A 19684-nucleotide genomic window follows, 5' to 3' on the forward strand; every position below is an offset into this window, starting at 1 on the left:
TTTTCACAAGCAAATTGGCTGAGTGGAGGTTAAAAACCAATAACTCTTCAGAGAATTGGACATTTAACCAATTTCAGCATCTTCCACAGTAAGTGAAACTTGTGGTGAAATTGTTTTATCAACTACAATGAATCTACTGTAGTTCCCACAATAACCTCTTCTCTCAGCTAGAGTTTGACCTCAGCAAACGCTTCCAACCAGAGTAAGACTCTGCCCTTAAATCTTCCCGCATGCAAAGAATGCACAAAGAGGTCCAAGTCAAACGAGAATCTTCCTCCTCGTGATATATAGTTGTGCAGCTGGTTGGGTTTCCTCTTTCCCCCTCGCTTTTTTCTGTATGTAGCCTTTAATGCTGCAAACATAAAATTCAGTGGTAGTTTCTCTCTCACACAGATCCTGTTTTCCTCCCTCCGTCCCCTCACATGTACAAATCTATTGCGCCTCTTTTCTCAGCTTGTTCAGCTCCACCCACCTGTAGATAAAAGCCAAAGCTTTACCGGGGCTGCTTTACAGCGTCTGTCCCAAACTGGTCAAAGATCTGTGATACTCCCACTCTGCAGCAGCAGTAGGAACAGCACTCAAAGGTAGGCCATGTGTCAACACTTGCCCAGCAGGATTTGATTATGCATACAGTTAGTAGACTTTGTAGGCATGAATTTAGCTTATTGCACAATTGTTAAACTGCAAGACTGTATTATTTTCCTTTTTGCTTTTGCTTGATTGAACTCTTGGAACAATCCAAGTCATTTTCGAGACTGCACGTGATATAAAAGAGCATGAAAACAGAAGCAAAGCAAGTGCCATTTCACAGCCCTCACTGCTGCAAAGCCTCTGTTGACAGAAGTCTGTGCAGATAATATCTGAAAGTTTTCCCAATGCAAAGAGAAAAAGAAATCCAGGAGATACACCTGGGATGAATAACTCTGGCTTATGCTTGTTAAAATAAATGCACTGTGCAGCATCTTGACAGGATTAAGCACCAGTTAATGGAATGTCTTGACATTTTAGAGATATTTTGTTGCATGTCTGTCAGCTCACCAGTAAAAGTGGAAGCCTTTTTTTTAAGTTAGGGTTTTAGGAAGAAAGGTATTAGATTTTAAAGCTGGTTATGCGTTAGTTTTAAATTCCCCATATAAACAGTAGGAAACAGGATTAAAATAACAGAGAGAAGCAGACTTTCTGGCTCTATGAAATGAGTCAGATGGAAATTTGGGGTGTTTTTTGCAATGCAGCGGTTAACAATCTGCAGTGCTCTGACTCAAGATTAAAATAGCTTTGATATGGAGATATTTCAAAATGACTAACCCCAAAGCAGCCAGACTTATCACCTCTTTTACCCGTTCACTGAACTTGAATAAAAAATCACTGACAAGGATTAATGACAACAATAAACACAGCTAAAATCCAGCTGATGGACTTTGTTCAGCACCTTTTTTTTGTTTTGTTTTTGCTGCAGGAAGAGTTTGCAAAAGTATGAAACCAGATATGAACTAGTGCCAGCAGACAAAAGTGCTTGTTGCTAATGACCTTCACAGGCCTTACTGATTAATAGCTTCTAAACAGCTTTTTAATAAAACTTAACCGAGATAGCAGAAAGTTGTGGCATTTTTTATGACGCTGGGAGAAAGTAGATTTTCTCTTAATGCGTGTGGCTCATAATTGCAGTGAAAAGAAGTCCAAAGAGATCATGTTTTTCCTCCATTAGAAGTAAAGCTGAAAGAGGAAAGGAAAATGAGGTAAAAACAGCTTATGTGTTTACGGGCTATATGAGTACTTTAAGATTCTTATTATAATTCTTAATCCATTGGAAAGATCGCTGGCACCCACAAGATATTATGTATGTTTGTCAGTGCTAAGCAGCAGGAAGGAAGTAACACACAACTCAACAAGACAACAAACACAACAAGAGAAGATAATAAACCATTTACCCAAAGCAGCATCATGTGCAGACTGGACTTCTCAGCATGCTTTTATGCTGATTTGTTTCGGTTTTATAGGTCTGTATGCTCTTTACAAACTGGCACAAAGAAGAAACTTTGGAAGCTCGGCTCAGATCTGAGATCAGTGTGCAGCAACCTTATCTGTTGGGGTGGGGGATCAAGCAGGTCCTCACAAATATGGTCACTGCAAGTAAGACCATGTTGTCTCTTTGAGGTTATGTGTGTGTTTAAGGGTGCATCCAACTGCCCTCGGGCTGTTGGATGTGAAGTCTGAGTTTTGGCTTCAGATAAGCATCACCTTTCCAAGTTTTTACTAAACACTGCTGTCCACTTACACATAACGTCTTATATGCTCTTATAAACAATGAGCTTGACTAGAATTAACCATAGATTTGACATACTGTATAGTAATCATAACTCTTCAAGCAAACTGCAGAGTAAAACTGCAGCTTTAGGATGTATGATCCGAAAGGTGTTTGGTGTTAATGCTGATCTTTACTAATTATCCATTTTCTAATGCCAGACAAACATCCCAAGTACTGTCTTACAAAACAACATCTCTCTCTTCAGTATTACCTCTACTTGTCGCTACTCTGCACGCTCAAAAGCAGCAGCCCATGCTGAAACGTTTGTCTGCAGGTTCGGCACTGACATATAAAGACTAAAGAAAATAAGATTACAATAAAAATAATAAAAACATAAAGGACAGCCATGTATATAACATGTTTCCCTTGGTAGAGCAAATCTGTCAAGCAGAATATGGCACACGGACCATCGGTCTGTATGTTAGGATGCTGGACAGGACAGGGTAAAAAAAAAGAAAAAAGCAGCAGCCCATGAGCTGCTTGCACATGCTCAGTATTTGTCTTTGTGGTGTGTTTTCAAAGGCTGCAGACTTTGTAAGAAACTGTAAGAAAATTCTCTCACTTTTGTCTCTTTTTTTAGATCTTTGCAGATGTAAATTTAGTCTGACTGGACAGATGTTGCCTTTAAATTATTTAGATCGTGTTTTAGCTAGATGACTTTGCTGTTATAAAATCATGTTAATACATCAGGACAACGGCCTCGAAATGCTTTAGTTGTGACTGCAGGTTGACACATTGTCCTATTTTGTCGCCTTATAACAGAAACAGAAGAGAAAATTGAGAATTTGCCTGTATTACCATACAGTGCATGTGAGGACAGAGAGTAGGAGACGAGCAAACAGATGTAAAGAGGCACGAAGCGGAATATAAATGTCTCATGATGTGGAGACGATACGCTATGTTTGCTTTAAGTTTAAGATTCGAAAAAAGGAGCAAATAAAGTTATATGTTTAAATCAGTAGCTCTGTTAATGTGCCCGGAGTGTTTTTCTCTCATTTTCCTTCACTGTTCTCACCTACCGAGCAGGAAGTGTTTACGTAGCTCGGAGGGAATGTGTCTCTTGATCCTGCAGATGTAGTCTCTGTGATTTCAGCTCATGTGTTCAAACATCCTCGCTACCGTGCAGACTACTGCAGTTTCAGATGTTTAAACTTTATTTAAATTAGTTTTATTAATAAGATTTATTGCAAAGTATCTGCCATCTAAACTCCACAGCAGATAGAATTGTAGGACTTATTATCCCTCATAAATACTCTGCTGCAAAAACATGTGGACAGTAGGGAAAGGGAGGATCGTATTCATGTTTTAAGAGGAATTTTTTTTTATGGTGCTACTGTGTTACTCGTTAATTTTCTTGGGAATGTCATCATATCACATTCCCGTCAGTGGATGACTTATGTACACATGTTGCAAAAAGCCATAAAAGATCAGTAAAGACTATTTTATGAACTCAATAAATTGAAATGTGATTTAAAAAGTAGAATTTTTTAACGGCCTGTGCATATGCATCTTCAGAAGGGAACTGTTAGCTAATAACTCAGAGAGATTCTCTTTTAAAGCAACATATAACATCTGCACATTAATCTTTAAAACATCAGACTTCTCCCGGCATCAAAATTGCATCAGTTGCTGCTCACTGGCACAGTTTCACATGCCCACGCGTGGTTTATTTTAGATGTTCTGTGTGTTTAAATTGGAAGAACACTAATCTTACTATGCTGGAAATGTGCATTTTTTGCAGCCCAGTCACAAAGTAAAACATCCAATGCTGTTCAGTTTCATGATACATGAAATAAGAATGAATAAACATCTTTTTTTTTTCTTTTTTTTTGTTTGTAATACATGATCAGCAACTTTTTCATCTTACAGTTGGATTTTTGTCTTTGTTTTCTGTGTCTTTGTTGCAAGGATGCAGCAGATGCAGAAAGATAGTTTATTAGACCCACTACATTTTCCTCAACACATAGTGTTTAATGCTTCAACTTAGTGAGGGGATTTAAGATTGTAAGTTTCTGATGTCCAACCTCATAGTAGTAACTCAATAGTCACCTTTTCCAGCTCTTCCTAAGGAATACTGGAGGCAGTACATGACCAAAACACCTCATCTGGCTCCTTTGACTGAAAGGCAATAGCAACTGCCAGTTTCAAACTGGCCCACGAGAGTAGCAGGAAAGTTCCTGGTGGCCTGAGCCTGACAAGCCTGCTTGATAAAAAATTATAATAATGGCAATAATAATAAAAAATCGGTGACTGGTGGCTTATAGTTGTATGTGAATGTTGGTCTAATATTGAATATTGAGCTTTGGGGATTAATTAGCCTGGGTGTGTGCACTTCCATGTGAGCATACGTGTGCAGTGTATGAATTCGGGCGGCCTGGGTGAGTGTATGACTCCCAGCCTGACTTTTTTCCCAGTACGGCCCTGTTGTGGACACACATTTGGTGACTTCCTTCCTGCTGTCTGCTGTGCTCTCAGGCCCTGCACACAGCCATTTTTTACATACACATAGATACACATAGATGGACATATGTGCAGTCCTCCAAAAACTGCAGGTAACACCACACATTGGTTGAAAGCTAATGTTGAATGAAGTAACAAAAATGCTAAAACTTTGAAACACAAGTCAAAAAGAAAACCATACATTGGATAATCTTTATAATTTAAGATTGAATTTCAGCATTAAGCAGAACTTTTCTTACTTTGTTTTCTGTCCTCTCCACAACAGAGCAAAGTTAAAGAGTATCAGCTCAACCAAGAGCAGTCCACATCCTCGGTTGTTCCACATCTTCCTGGTAAATGTCAAAACATGTGGATATGTGTTTGCAGAAGCCATACCAAGCACTCACACAGACTTATGTCTGAGCCTGAAGAGTAAGGCAAAGAATATGGCTGCTTTTAAACCTCATGTTTTTATTTTGGCAACAAGCTCCACTTGCTTGTTTACTACACTTGTTACCAGAGGATTCCAATAGGTAGCACATTAGAAAATTCGGACCAGATAGAGCTGTAAAACAAGGGATAAATATAGCAACAATAGAGGAGGTTAGTTCTTAAATGGGATGTAAGGCTCTAAAACAAGCACACCGTGTCTTGTCTTAGAAACCCTCTGTCATTTTTATCGTTTGTAAAAATGACAGAAAGACCTCAGACCTTAATTTGGTCAAATTAGTCCCGAAACTGTCCCTAAATGTTACTCACATACTGTGAACAAAGCATTAATTTCAGAGGATGCGTACAAATGAAGCTTCAAATAAATGCTAAATACTTGAGGCAGCCATGATAAACATGTAATCTAAAGCAAATATATTTACAGCCTAAGGTCACCAAATCTTTGGCAGAAGCTCATTTCGGCCACTTGTATTTGTGAGCTCATTTTTTTAGTCTTGGTTGGGATGAAGATCAGCTGACAAATCAAGAAGTCTGCCTTTAAGCTCATCTTCACCATGATAGACCAGAACAGCACCCATGTCAATGCAAATCAGTCATCCGCCTAATATGTTATACTCCTCCACCTAGAGAAACTGTCTCAAAGCTCAAAGTGTCCTTGAGGATGAATTCCTTTTTGTTGTTGTTGTTGTTTTTTTGTTTGTTTTGTTTTTTTTATCATTTAAAACTTAGGAAAAATATAAAGTCCATCCATCCAGCTATTAGCGAAGAGGCAGCGTCCACCCTGAACTAGCCTCCAGTCCCTTGCAGTCACATTGAATCTTCATTTTTCATTCAATCCCCCATTCTGAGGGTCGTTGTAACAGTGAAAAGGAAAAAAACTCATATTAAACAACAGGAAACCCCCCAACAGAACCAGGCTGGGGCAGCTATCCTGCTCTGCAGAATATTTGCATGAAGAGTTAATAAAAGTTCTTGTTCTGTAGAAATTAATCTTGTATCTGCTAGATAATTTGTGCTTTCATTAATATGAGTGTTGCATTTTGCTGTTGTATGAGGTTGAGGTGGAGGTACATATTTAGCGGTGCTTTCCAGTATCTGGGTCAGCCCCCCTCCATCAGGTCACAAAATAAATCCAGCTATGCACATTTTCTAGACTTTACTTTAACTTGCTGTTCTGTGAAATTTAATTTGACCTTTTTGAGCCTCCACTAGCTTTTTAAATGAAACCATGTGGCCACTATTTAGCAGAGCAGCCAAACACAGCATTTCCATCAATAACAAGTGGGAACGCTGCAACTTCTTTAAAATCTTTGCAATCTTTGGGAATTTATCTTTAAGAGCATGGAAGTATATATTATTTATATATGAAATCCTATCCTGTCGAGCACTAAACCTTCACATACATGTTATAATATAAAAAAATATATATTTTTCCCCACAGAAAAGTAATTGAAGTCCGGAATAGCCAGTGTCCTTCAAAAGTATGCAGTACTTTAGCTGATGTGGGTAGTTCCTTTAATAATAATAGGTCAGAAAAAAGGGAAGGGAGCCATCATGTGGATTCTTGCACAGTATGGGTTGTTCAATTCTTATTTGCACAATTTACAAAATATATTTATGCAGCTGCAAACTGCAGAATTCATTCAGTCGAGCCTGTGGTTTTAGCATAGTGTAACTTATCAGATCTGGTGTTTGGCCAAACATTGTTATTGCGTATGAAAATATTCATTCACTAGGAGATTGTCCCATTTAAGAGCCAGTGCAAATATGAAAAAGAGAATGGAAAAAACCAGAAACATGGCTAAACCAACCTTAATCTGATGCTCAAACCAAGGACTTGGAAAAGTCTGAAAAGCCTCACAAGTGTCTCCTTCCCGCTGTGTATGATAATGGAGCATGTCATGCAAAATAAACTATAAACTTCTATAAAAGTATGTAAGAGCTTGATTTCTGACTTGCTATTAGCTGCCATCCACAGACATCAGATACTCTGTTTTGACAGAACTCAAGTGCTAATAGTAAAATAATTCTCGGTGCGATCTTTGCCTGAGATGAAAATTGTGGACAGACATTTGGTGACTTGTGGTTCTCAGAACAGTGGGAGAGGAAAAAAATCTGTCAGTAAAATGGGTGAAGAGGTCAGACAGTGTGGGAATGACAAAGAGGTGTAATTTATGTGCATGTACGTATTTGTGTGTCAAAGGTTAGTGGAGCAGGAGGAAGCAGAACACACTTGTGGGTGTTGCTTCCCTTCATGGTCACTAGACTATTTAGAGAATCAGTTTAAATGTATTACCGTCTTTTCCATCCAGCTAAAGATCACCTGACCCCCTCGTCTGTCCTGGCAAATGTGACGCTGTGGACGCCCTGGACGGCGAATCAGGGCCTTGCTCTGCAAATACATGGAGTAGGTGTGAAGGAATGCTGAAAGTTGCGTGGAGAGGAAGCGAAGTGGACAAAGCGGTCATGCTCATTTTGCTTCATTTTCCGTTTACTGTGAGGAAAAAATAAATTTTGTCATTTTCGATCAAGAACTGCAGGAATGTGATGATTGACTGATTGATTTTGGTTTCTTGACGATTGAGCCAGCATTAATTACCTGGAAAGAGACAGCAGAAGGCAAAGGAAACAGCATCATGTCCAGAATATGATAAGTAGGACTCAGTGGTTTGTGATTATAACAGGGTGAGATGCCGTTGTTGCTATGTGGGCTGCAGATGGAAAACAGAAGGTTTGATGCATGAAACTAGTTACACACGCACAAAAAGAAGATTTAAAAAGAGTCCAAAAGAAGAAAAGTTTTTATTGGCATAATTAAGCCTTCATTTGCAATTGAAACTGTGGTCATTTCTCTATCCAGCATGTGGGAAATAAGTAAAAACAGACAGATAGGATATTTGATTGATTAAAAAATGGAGTTTGCTGCCCTCTGTTGAACGTTTGCCTCACTACCAGCATATTTTAATCTCATATTTACATACAGAAAATGTGTTTTGGCTTTATCAATCCTGTGAATTCAGAAATTCCAAACACACCTGCTGCTTCAGCGCTCCCAATTCTGAATCACTGAAGAGGTGGTGTGTTTTTCATATGAAGGTGTAATAATACTGTGCTTCAGCTCACATGCATTAAGGCAAAGAGTTACACTCACACACACAGGTGCATTTCCCAGATGTCTTCTTGGCGCTTACAGCACGCTGCTGTCAGCTGGTTGTTGCATTCCTTAGTCGACAGTGACAAAATAGTTGCATGTTTTTTGCATCATTTGAAAATGCAAGCGTAAGGGGGCTTGTTTTTTATTTAAGGCTACCTCCTGGGGCATAAACTGCTGAAATATTGTCATCATAAAAACCTCTGCACAGTGTGCAAAAATGACTTTGGTGTGATCTGTATTTGAACCAAAGTGTCTGACTTTTGGCGCCCTTCTTATTGGTAAAAAAAAAAGAACCTGCTTTAATTTGCTGAACACAATAGCCAGGCTCAAACTAAATCAGTTAAGACTGGCACCCTTGCCTGTAAGCAGTGACTTCATCATTTGTTTATCAAGCAATAGACTCCCCCATCTGCAATGTGTCAGGAGGAAAACACAGAAGAGGAATGGAAATTTGATCATTTTCAAAGCAGGAGGTGATAAAAGACTTGTGGCTCATCACCAAGTACAGCCAGCTGCGGCTGTAAATGTTGGCGAAGGCGTTCAGAGAAAGCAGCAACCCCTGGGCTGAGTGGTTTCTGTTGCATGGGATTGTCATCAAGCGAGGCATGTGGAGGTGCCTGAAGAGTTTCTTTTATTAAAGCTGAGGTCATTCATAAAATATTAATGGGATTAAACATCACCAAACAAGGGGGGGAAGAGCGATTCTTGCATTTACTTTGATGTGTCTTTCCAGACAGTTTGAACCAAAGATATTAAATGTTTTGTCTCATCTGCTTCATTTTTATTTTATATTCATTTTCCATTTCTGGCCTGAAGTACATTCCAAAAAAGATAGGACACTAAAACTTTCATCACTTTGTAATGTTGCTGTTCTTTCTCACAACCTTTTTTTAAACCAATGAGCTCCTCTGGTTAGGCCCCGCCATATTAAATCATTTAAATAATTGTTTCAAGTCCAGTGGTCAGAAAGAAGAGTTTCTTATTTCACCTGGTGTGGAGCAATGAATGATGTGTCATTTATTGGCCTGTTGTAAGATTTACAACATCAGTTTCAGCTTGGGAAAATAAATGAGGTTACGTTTAATAGTTTTGATGAATAAAATAAATAGTAGTAAGAATAAGATTTAAATTAAATAGCTGTAAAAGGGAGTAGGTGTTCAGATGCTGTAAAATGAAGCTGGGTTGGACTCTATTTGCCTTCAGAACATCCTTAACTTTTTGTGTCATTGCTTCAACAAGGTGTTGGAAACATTCCTCAGACATTTTGCTCAATTTTGACTTGACAGCATCACACAGTTGCTGCAGGCTTGTCTGCTGCACATGAATTATATTATTATCTCCCGTTCCACCACATCCCAAAGCTGCTCTAGTGAACTGAGATCTGGTGATTGTTTTGAACAAATTCTGATCCTAGCATCTGAATGTGGAGCTGAAATGGTGACTCGGCAGACTAGACAACATTTTTCTATCTTCTATTGTCTATTTTGGTGAGTCTGTGTGAATTTGTGCTTAATTTTCCTGTTCTCAGCTGACAGGAGTGGCACCAAGTGTGGCCTTGTGCTGCTCTAGCCCATCTGCTTCAAGGTTTCTTGTGTTGTGCATTCAGAGATGCATTCTTCATACCTTGGTTGGAACCAGTGGTTATTTGTTAGTTAGTATTGCCTTTCTATTATCTCCAACCAGTCTGCACATTCTCCTCTGACCTCCGACCTGAACAAGGCAGTTTTATCCAGACAGCAGCTGCTGCCATTCTCTGTAAACCTTAGAGACGGTTGTGTGCTGAAACCCCAGCAGATCAGCAGTTTCTGAAATGTACACAGGTTTTTGTATCGTTAGATTAGTCTTTTAGACATTGTTTACAGTATTTCTTGGAAAATTTGAAACTACATAGAAAAGCTTAGTAAATCTCCCCCACATCTACATGTTTACAAATCAGTTTGTAATTACTGGAACAATATGACCATGAAGAGTTCCTGGAATTTAGTTGATATTTTCAAAAGTCTCATGAGAGGAAAATGCACTGACTTAACCACAGGCTGTGTGGTGGGGGGATGAAACTAAAACAAGATGATTCAGGAGGTCATTTTATTTGCCTAACAGAATAATCAAGTAGAAAAGTGTAATAATTATAATTTATAATTAAATTTTTATCGCATTTTAAGTCTGTGGTCCAGACTCTTTAATTGCCGTCCCATTACTTTCTCTGGGAACCAAAAGATGACTAATGGCTGATAATCAAAGCCTCTTTATGCCATATTTGTTTTCACATGAAAAAGGCACAAAAGTTCCAGTGGAAATATTAATGTGGTTTGTGAATGCTATGATCTTTAAAAGTAATGTTTGCTCATCTAAGGCTTCAAGGCACATTAAATATAATTAAGGCGGGTGGTGTGGATCCCTCAAGCCCAGAGAGGTTCTTCTAAAACTAATTAAAATGATAATACTGGTCTTATTCACACAAGATCAAGAGGAGAAATTAGGTAAACATATTAGCTGTTTTTTTTTTTTTAAATCATAACCTGAGACTTTAAAGACAGCATTTGTTTCGTAAATTGCCTGACTTGTAGTTGTTTAGCCATGAATGGTATTGACGAAACTTCTGATCCAATATTTCTGTTAATCAGAATCACATGTTGAGAAGTTTCCTCCATGATTATAATCCCTTCACGGCCTGAGTTGTCTGGGATGTAATGCTACACTTGACTGTCATACCAGGGAGCTAAGTTCAAGCCTCTCTGACCCATATTCTACAACAACTTTAGACATTTTAGTGTTAGTTGCAGTTGACTGGGGTTAATGATAGAAAGTCGACTCTGTCGCTCATGCTAATGGAACAGGATGCTTTTTTTTTTCTTTTCTTTTTTTTTTTTTTGCATTTTGTCAGTAGGCGATGAAGACAAGTCCGTTTTGTGTGTTTGTCTTCTGCAGAGACTATCACTTCCTTTGAAGTCTAGGAGGTTTTGACTAATATGTTAATCAATTTAATGTCCCAATGAGTGTGTCATGTTCAATTTATAAACTCAGAATTTAAGCATCAATTTCTGGTTGATTTTATAGCTGATAAGACAAAAATGTTTACCACATTTCCTCCTGCGGTTTTGGAAAACATGAAAAACAAATGGCAGAGTCTGGCCTGGATAGCGTATGTCATTAAACCACTTTTTTCTACTTTAGTCGGACGAGAAGCTGTTTTTAATTTAAGCTTTCAAACGTAATGTAATTTCTTTTGGATTTCTTTGTTCCTGATTTGTAGATTAAACTACTGCCCTCTGGGAGGCGTTTCTGGCAGCTAAAATCTAGGACAAACGGACTAAAACAGAGTTTCTGTGCAAAGTTTCTGATATTTTTCAAACCTTACATTTACAATTTTTATCTTCAGGTTCAAGTTATTTTCTGTGCTATTTTTAAAATACAAATTTGGCCCTAACTCAAGTCTGAAGTAAAAAAAAAAAAAGTAGTGACTAGCTGTGGTCATGTGTGTCCTGGTTGGGGGGGACAGCTGCTCCTGGCCTGTCCTGCCCTGGGGGGCCTTCCGAAGGAACAGGGGTGCCTACTGCCACCAGCAGCTCATCCTCTGGAGGGACATCACCCTTCCCTCTAGTCTTACATCCCCTTTCCCCTCTCCTTCCCCGCTCTCTTACACACACACACGTAGGGTCTTGGGAGGCGTGCACGTTGTGCCAGGTGGAGCGGAGGGGGCCATCTAACTGGTCTCCTTGGCTGCACCCTGTGGCAGCTCACCTCTCAGTTTTAATTATACTTGGACATCAAAACACAAGAACATAACACAAGCAACTTTTGGGGGGCTTGCCATGTAGTACATGGCAGATCTGCTCGGGTGGCCTCGTTCCCAGTACGACGTGGTTACTGCCCCTCAATTTTAATCGCAAACAACACACAAACAGTTATAAACAGGGAAGGTGAGGGCAATGGGGTCCTTTCACACCCCTAAACCACCACCTAAACCAAAAACATGGCAAAAACCAGAACATAAACCGCGAATCATGGCAGTATTCTTAAATGTGGAGTCTGTTTCCTCAGTCTCTAGAATCTAAATTATTAGCAGAGAAAAACTGACCAGAAATATTTAAATGTGATTGTCTTAAAGGTGAATGTGTGAAGGACTTTGTGAGTGTCAGATAACAATATAGATAGGATTCTTTAAATTTAAATTGTGTTTCATAGGATGGATAGATCAGCATGTTTGCAGTGACTATTATAGCTTCATTTTGTCTACAGTAACTCTTAGCACTCAGCACTGAACATTTCTGATTGGTTGAGGATTCCCAGCATCTCTCTGTCTCAGTCAGAAACAGCTTTGTAGAAATGTGTAAAAAAAAAAAACTGATTTTGAGATAATGAAACTTCAGCATGCATCGTCCTTTCTCACATTTTGTCACTATGAATAACTTCAGGGCTATACGTGCCTCTGCTCATCTTAGATGTTATAGGAGACAATGGCACATAAAATGAAATGTAAGAATTTGCTAAATTAATGAAATAACTATCACAACAAGACTTTTTGCATCTTAGATCTACTTTCAAAACAAGGCTCATATTCGAAAGCTGTCTGCAACCATCACATACTTATTCTCCAGTGATGTGATGAACAAACATGTCCGCCTTATTTTAAATCATAGACCTTCAGATAGTCGCCTCTGTCCATGGTGCTAGTTCTTCTAAATACATTGTATATATGATTACTCAGAAGACTGTCTGTGATATGACAAAAGTCAAATAATGTCAGCCAAGTGGCAGATTATACAAACCACACAGATTTATTGAGCTGACAGGCGTATTTCACAGGGCCCAACAGGACTGCAGCCTGACGCCTGGCTGGATCCTGTGCTGTCCCACTGATGCTGTGGAAAAGACAGAAGGAAGATACCTAAAGAGGAGGGGGAGTAGAGAACACTGGTGAAGGAGGGGCAGGCCAGAAGGATCAACATTCTTCATTTATTTACCATGGTAAGAAGATTTTCCTACTTATATCATAAACCATTAAAACGTTTAAGTAGATCCATATCCAGGGTAATAACTACAAATAGGATAAAGATCAAAATTACACTTTTAACTCTTCCTTTAAAAAAAAGAAAAGAAAAAAACAAGCAAAAAGTAAGCATTTTGTATTTCAAAGTATATCACAATGATGATGTTTCCTTTCTAAGACTTTTTATTGAATTTAAAGTGGTCTCACTTGTTAAGCAAGAAAAATTTTTACGTACAGATTACTACAATTAAAACTTGATACTTTCCAGCTATTTTTCCCACACGTCTGAAAATAGCTGTTGTTTTCTCCTCTCCTTGATTTGCTTTTTTAACCCCAGATTGATGTCAAAGTATTTTCAGATCCAAGTATTTACACATTAATAATCATCATTATATCCACAAAAGAAGCAAGCCAGTGTGACTAAGTCATTTAAAAGCAAAAGTAATGAGGGACTTAACTTCAGTCTAAGCCTGAACATCTTCCCAGGGAGCACCACATGAATTGTTAGGAGAGGTTTGCCCCCTCGTCTATTGACCTGTTTCTGCCTTTCTTGGGAGTCTACTTGACTCTCCTCTCCCTTCCTTACTTATCCTGTTGCCTTTGCCACCATCTCCCCATGATACCTGAAAGACAGCAAAGAAAATCCTGCCTACCCCTTGACCATTGGTCCATCAACCCAATGGACTTGAGCAGGCAGTAATCATTCTGGCAGATGCAGGTTTCAGGATAAAATTATATAATTCCCCTTGCCATAACATGCAATAACACACAACATATAAAAATCATGGAATAAAAGAAAACATTAATAAAAAAAGAAAAAGAAAAAACAAGCACTAAAACATGTAATTGTATAATAAAAACTCTTTTTTGAATTTTGTGTGACTAAAACACACAAAATCCAACAAATAAAAACCACTATAATTATAATTATAATTCTGCTCTTTCAAGTTTAATAAGTACAACTGGCCATACATATATGTGCATTGCATGCTTATTGCATAGATAAGGACCTATACTTTCAAATATCCCATAAAGAGTCAGCCAAATAAAGCTTAGTTTGGCCCTTTTTTCTGTAATTGCTCCAAAAAATGTAAGCAAGTTGTACTTTAATTATTGCCGCTTTCCGACATCTTTGATCTCTATGGTTCTGTTTCAGAACACACAAATACCACAGCTGAGGAAAACATACACTCATCCATCCATGTTTATTTTCACACAGTGCTGTTGGCAGGACTTAGCACATCACTCTGGCACAGATTTGTTTGAAGGATTAAGGATCATATTCAAAACTGACCACTTTCTTGTGGAGCCTCTTACTTGTATTATGTGTGTTTGTGTGTGTGTGTAATTCACTTTCAGGTAAACAAAGGGAAGGAAGTTCAAAAAGAATATTCCTCACAGACATCTTATACATGAGTTTCTATGCAGCATCGTGATTTATTCCACCTTGCATGGTAGAACCAAGCTCCAAAATAGGGGTAACATGGTGGTTTATTTTACCAAAGATTAAAGGAAATTATTCTGGATTTTAAAGAGATTGCATCCTTTTACTAAAAATAAAAGATTGTGGATTCTGGTCAGTAAAAGAAGAGGTTGAGTTCCTACAAGTCCCAAAAGCAGAGAAGTCTCTCCAGTGTTCACTTTGTGTCTCAAAATGCTAAATTCTGATCCTGTGTCATCAGAATTATTTTTTAAAACTATGCACAGAACTACATAGTAAGATCTGCTTGTTTACAGATTCCCTCTGTTATAAACACGCAGTGCCATTCTCATTAATGTGTTTCAGACCATGCAGCTTGGAAAGGCACAGTCAATGGGCCATCAACATATGTAATTTGTAGAGTAATAATAAAGGAATGTTGAATCAAATAAGCTAAAATTGAGAAATCCCAACAACATTCCTGACCATGAAAGGTTTTAAGTGTCTTCTACAGTAGGTGTCAGTTCAATATAACTTTATCAGGTTGTAAAGTGTAATTTGTTCCAAACATTTGTGCATTTCAAGCCCAGTGAAACGATCATCAACACCATGCTGCTAGTATTGTTAAAAAATGAGAGCAGAGACACACTGCAGTTGAAAAACCAGGTAACATCATTAAGAAATCCATCCATGTTCTATACTGCTTATTCCAATTCAGGGTAATTCAGAAATGTTTGATAAATTTTTTTGTATCTATATCAACACTATGAATTATGATTTTATGATTGAATTAGCAAATGAAGGTCTATTACAGGATGTTTTTTCTAATCCTATGACTACCAACTGTTTTGCCACCTGGTTGCATGCACATTCAGTAACCTTTTTAAGCGAGAAACCCCTCTATAATTATGAATAAATGCAAACCATAAGATGTAACTTTTTCTTTTTTTCTTCTTCTTTCCCACTCTAGAAAATGGTGGAAATGCCCAACAAGTTTAACTACCAGTTTATCTTAGTGTTCCAGCTATGTTTGTTACACCTGGCTCATGGTGGAGCGTATTATGGACAGAAACAACCACCTCAACAGCACCAGCCTTTACCACAGTATAATGATGGGTTTCCTCAGCAACAATTTCTGGGAAACGAGATGCCGCACTCACCTTACGGCAAAGAAGGACCATTGCTGCCTCAGTATGGAAAAGAGTTTCCTCAACTCCCTTTGCAAGTGGTCAAGCAGAGACCACTAACAGATGGAAAAGGTAAGTTTGATTTACAGCACATAAAATATATGTTTATTGTGCCTGGCCATGAGGCATCCCTAAACATGAATGAGTAGTTTTCAACCTAAAACATGGTATACCTATTACTGATTAAAGGCCACCATAACTAAACCACCATTAAGCCTCACGAGTACTCCAGTTATCTATTTTCTATGCACAGTAACTTAAATGCTGGATCTGTAACCTATACAAGTTCAATAACAAGTACCATTACTGTAACAAAATAATTTACATTTTTTTAAATGTTCTTGCAACTGGTGAGTACCTTGAATATAACATAACATAGTTTGACATCTTATTGATATCTGACGTTTCAGTTAAGTTGATGGTCATTTGTCACTTCCTGTTGTTTACAGGGCAAACTTTTCCCAGAGGAGCTAAAGGTCCGCCTCTACTTGTTCCTGGTGGAGAGGGTGTAAGAGAAGGCCCACAAGGAATTCAGGGTCCCCCAGGGCCATCAGGGCCACCAGGACCACAAGGCCCACCTGGGCTTCCAGGGCAGGGAATGCCGGGTCCACAAGGAAAACCAGGCCCTCCTGGTCCTCAGGGCTACAAAGGAAATGGAAAACCAGGAATGCCAGGAATGCCAGGAAAACCAGGAGGACCAGGAATACCAGGACCAAAAGGTGACCTTGGTCCAAGTGGTGGAGAAGGGCCGACTGGACAACCAGGGCTTCCAGGGCTCCCAGGTCCAGTAGGACTCCCTGGGATTTCAAAGCTAGGAGGTCAAGGGCTGCCAGGATTGCTAGGCCCACCAGGAGAGGCTGGTTATCAAGGTCTACCTGGCATTCGTGGGCCTCCAGGCCCAATGGGAGAGAAAGGACTTGGTCTACCCGGTTTTCCAGGTTTAAAAGGACCCGGAGGACCACCAGGTCCACCTGGACAAGCAGGCCTCCCTGGTGTCAGTAAACCTGGTCTTAATGGTCTGCCTGGACAACCAGGGATACCAGGAAAACTAGGTCCTCCTGGGGAACCAGGGTTAGTAGGGCCACCTGGTGAAAGAGGCACACCAGGACAACCAGGCTTACCAGGAATTGGAAAACCAGGGAAAGATGGTTTCAGAGGACAACCAGGGCTCTCTGGAGGGAAAGGGGAACCAGGACCACCTGGTTTAACTGGGCCTCCAGGGTTGCCAGGTTATGGCAACCCAGGATTTCCGGGACACAAGGGTCATAAGGGATATGCTGGTGTGCCGGGACCACCAGGTCCAAAAGGTGATAAAGGTCATGCAGGTCTTCCAGGTGTTGTTGGTCCCTCTGGTATAAGTGGAATGCCAGGCCCACCAGGTCCAATTGGGCCTCCTGGTAGCCTTGGCTTCCCAGGACTGAAAGGAGAGGATGGTGCTGGAGGCCAAAAAGGAAATCCAGGATTAAAGGGTCAAATAGGGCCTCCAGGTCTACCAGGACAGCCTGGTAGGTCAGGAGAGGGTGGACAACCTGGACCACGAGGTTTACAAGGGCCCATTGGCCCCAAAGGAGAAGCTGGTATTAGAGGTTTACCTGGTTCCCCTGGTGCTGCAGGACTACAAGGACCAAGAGGAGAGGGAGGAGAATCTGGAGCTAAAGGCCAACAGGGACCACAGGGTATTCCTGGACTTACAGGACCAGGTGGACCCATTGGACCTCCTGGGATTCCAGGGCAAAAGGGCAACACAGGGCCACCCGGTAACCCTGGTTATCCTGGTGAGGGAAATCCTGGACCCTCTGGCCAAATTGGTCCTCAAGGTAGTCCTGGTCCCAGCGGCCCTCCTGGACTTCCAGGGCTACCAGGACAACCTGGGCCACCTGGTCCTCCTGGACTGCCTGCTGTATCTCCTGACCTTGTACAAATCCTCCCACACAGTGGCCCTTACAATGGCCAAAATTACAAGAAACCAGTAAACAGAGGTGAGATTAGTGGAACAGGCCTGGAGATGCCTGCATTTGCAGCAAAGCTCACAAATCCATTCCCTCTCGTCGGTTCTCCCATCATCTTTGATAAACTCCTGTACAACAGCAATCAAGACTACAACCTCCAAAATGGTATTTTCACCTGCAGCATACCAGGGATCTACTATTTTGCCTACCATGTCCACTGCAAAGGAGGTAATGTTTGGGTAGCACTGATGAAGAATAACGAGCCAGTAATGTACACTTATGATGAGGTCAAAAAGGGCTTGTTGGATCAGGCTTCAGGGAGTGCTGTACTCCCGTTACGGAAAGGAGACTCTGTGCATCTACAGCTACCATCAGACCAGGCAGCAGGACTTTATGCTGGTCAGTATGTCCACTCCACATTTTCTGGATACTTATTGTACTCAATGTAATAACTTTTAAATATTGATAATAATGACACATTGATGGTAAATTTACCATAAAGACTGTAAAACTACTTCAGACTCAAGACATAATTAAGGCAAAGTAAAGTTTACAATAAGTGATAGCACAATAACCATTCTACTTTGCACCAACATTCTTACATCTGTTACAAGCTTTATGTAGGAAGCATATATTCTTGTACTGGCTCTCAGTTAGAAAAAGTAAATGCCAAAAAGCATTCCAACTATCAAATATCATTTTAACATGTTTACATTGTACATATATTGTATTCATTCTCAACAATGTATCAGTGTTCATGATAAGGTAGTAATAGCAGCTGGAAACTTAATGGTGCAGACCTTCATTTACAAGGCCAGGTTAGCTTTCTTAGCTATCTTTCTGTTATTAACTTTATTCTGGGCACATAAACCCATTATCAGACTGATTAAGCAATGCATTTACTTACAATTATAACATTATGTATTTGCAGTCATTGTGTGTTTTTTTAGGTTTGTTTTTTTTGCATCACTTGGAGCATTCAGCATTTTAGTATAACAAAATCTACAGTTTCTGGCCTGATCATCCGTAAAATAATTATTAAGTGAATATTATATATAATTAAAAACCACATGATCCTCCACAACAGAACAAAAAAAACATTTGAAAACAAAAATACTTTCAAGTGATCTATCTTTACATTTTTGCTCTTTAACACCTTGGTGTCATAAATTTGTTTGTATTGAATATGAATTATTTTGAAAGCGTTTGTCATTGTTCTCTGTAATTTATTTTTTCGACTACTGATTACTTAGATTTGTGTTTTGTTTTTTTAACAGTGAATCATTGAAAAATACCAACACAACATAGACAGTCTGTGACAAAAAAACATTCAAAGATATGTCCATGAACGTACACTTAGCAGCAAAAATATGTCTTTTTTTTGTGTGCCTTGCTTAAACTGTGGGTGTGTCATTTAGAAATTAAATTTTGAAATGTTTCCTTTTTTTCTCAGACAATGGCGCGGATAATTAAATAGAAACTGTGCCCAAAGTATGTGAATTTATTTTCTTTTTTTTATTATTATTTTTTAATTTGATTTTTAAAAAAAATAATAATAAAAAATTAGTCTTAAATTTTATGTTTTCATACTTTTGCTTTTAAATACTTATACAACATACAGTTGATGTCAGAGAGTGATACCACTTACATTACATAAGGGTAAGTCTTAGTCTTCTGTGATGCATCTGCACAACTGCTCGGCCTCCATTTAATTGTATTTGATCAGTGGAGATAAAAGAAAACACCTGATCAGTTCACTGAGGTCAATTATCCAAGGTCCAAACGTTAAA

The 19684-nt window shown here is 39.2% G+C and overlaps 1 protein-coding gene across 2 annotated transcripts; it reads left to right on the forward strand.

Annotated features, from left to right (window-relative positions):
- The first annotated feature begins 502 nt into the window (after nt 1–502).
- LOC121635824 (collagen alpha-1(VIII) chain-like) lies at nt 503–19432 on the forward strand. 2 transcript variants are annotated; one of them, XM_041979175.1, is made up of 4 exons: nt 503–584; nt 13155–13316; nt 15729–16017; nt 16395–19432. In XM_041979175.1, exons 2-4 carry the CDS (start codon nt 13314–13316, stop codon nt 18341–18343), a joined length of 2241 nt encoding a protein of 746 aa, XP_041835109.1. In that variant the 5' UTR covers nt 503–584; nt 13155–13313; the 3' UTR covers nt 18344–19432. The 2 variants fall into 2 exon arrangements, with proteins under 2 accessions (XP_041835109.1, XP_041835110.1); XM_041979176.1 differs by having other exon boundaries at nt 532–584; nt 13165–13316.
- The last annotated feature ends 252 nt before the right edge of the window (nt 19433–19684 follow it).

This window comes from Melanotaenia boesemani, chromosome 24, assembly GCF_017639745.1.
Source record: "Melanotaenia boesemani isolate fMelBoe1 chromosome 24, fMelBoe1.pri, whole genome shotgun sequence".
Classification (NCBI taxonomy): domain Eukaryota; kingdom Metazoa; phylum Chordata; class Actinopteri; order Atheriniformes; family Melanotaeniidae; genus Melanotaenia; species Melanotaenia boesemani.

What these genes read in the sequence shown, in the direction of transcription:
- LOC121635824 (XM_041979175.1), top strand. An exon ending in ACCACTAACAGATGGAAAAG is followed by an intron (nt 16,018 to 16,394) that starts GTAAGTTTGATT and finishes TGTTGTTTACAG; the next exon opens with GGCAAACTTTTCCCAGAGGA.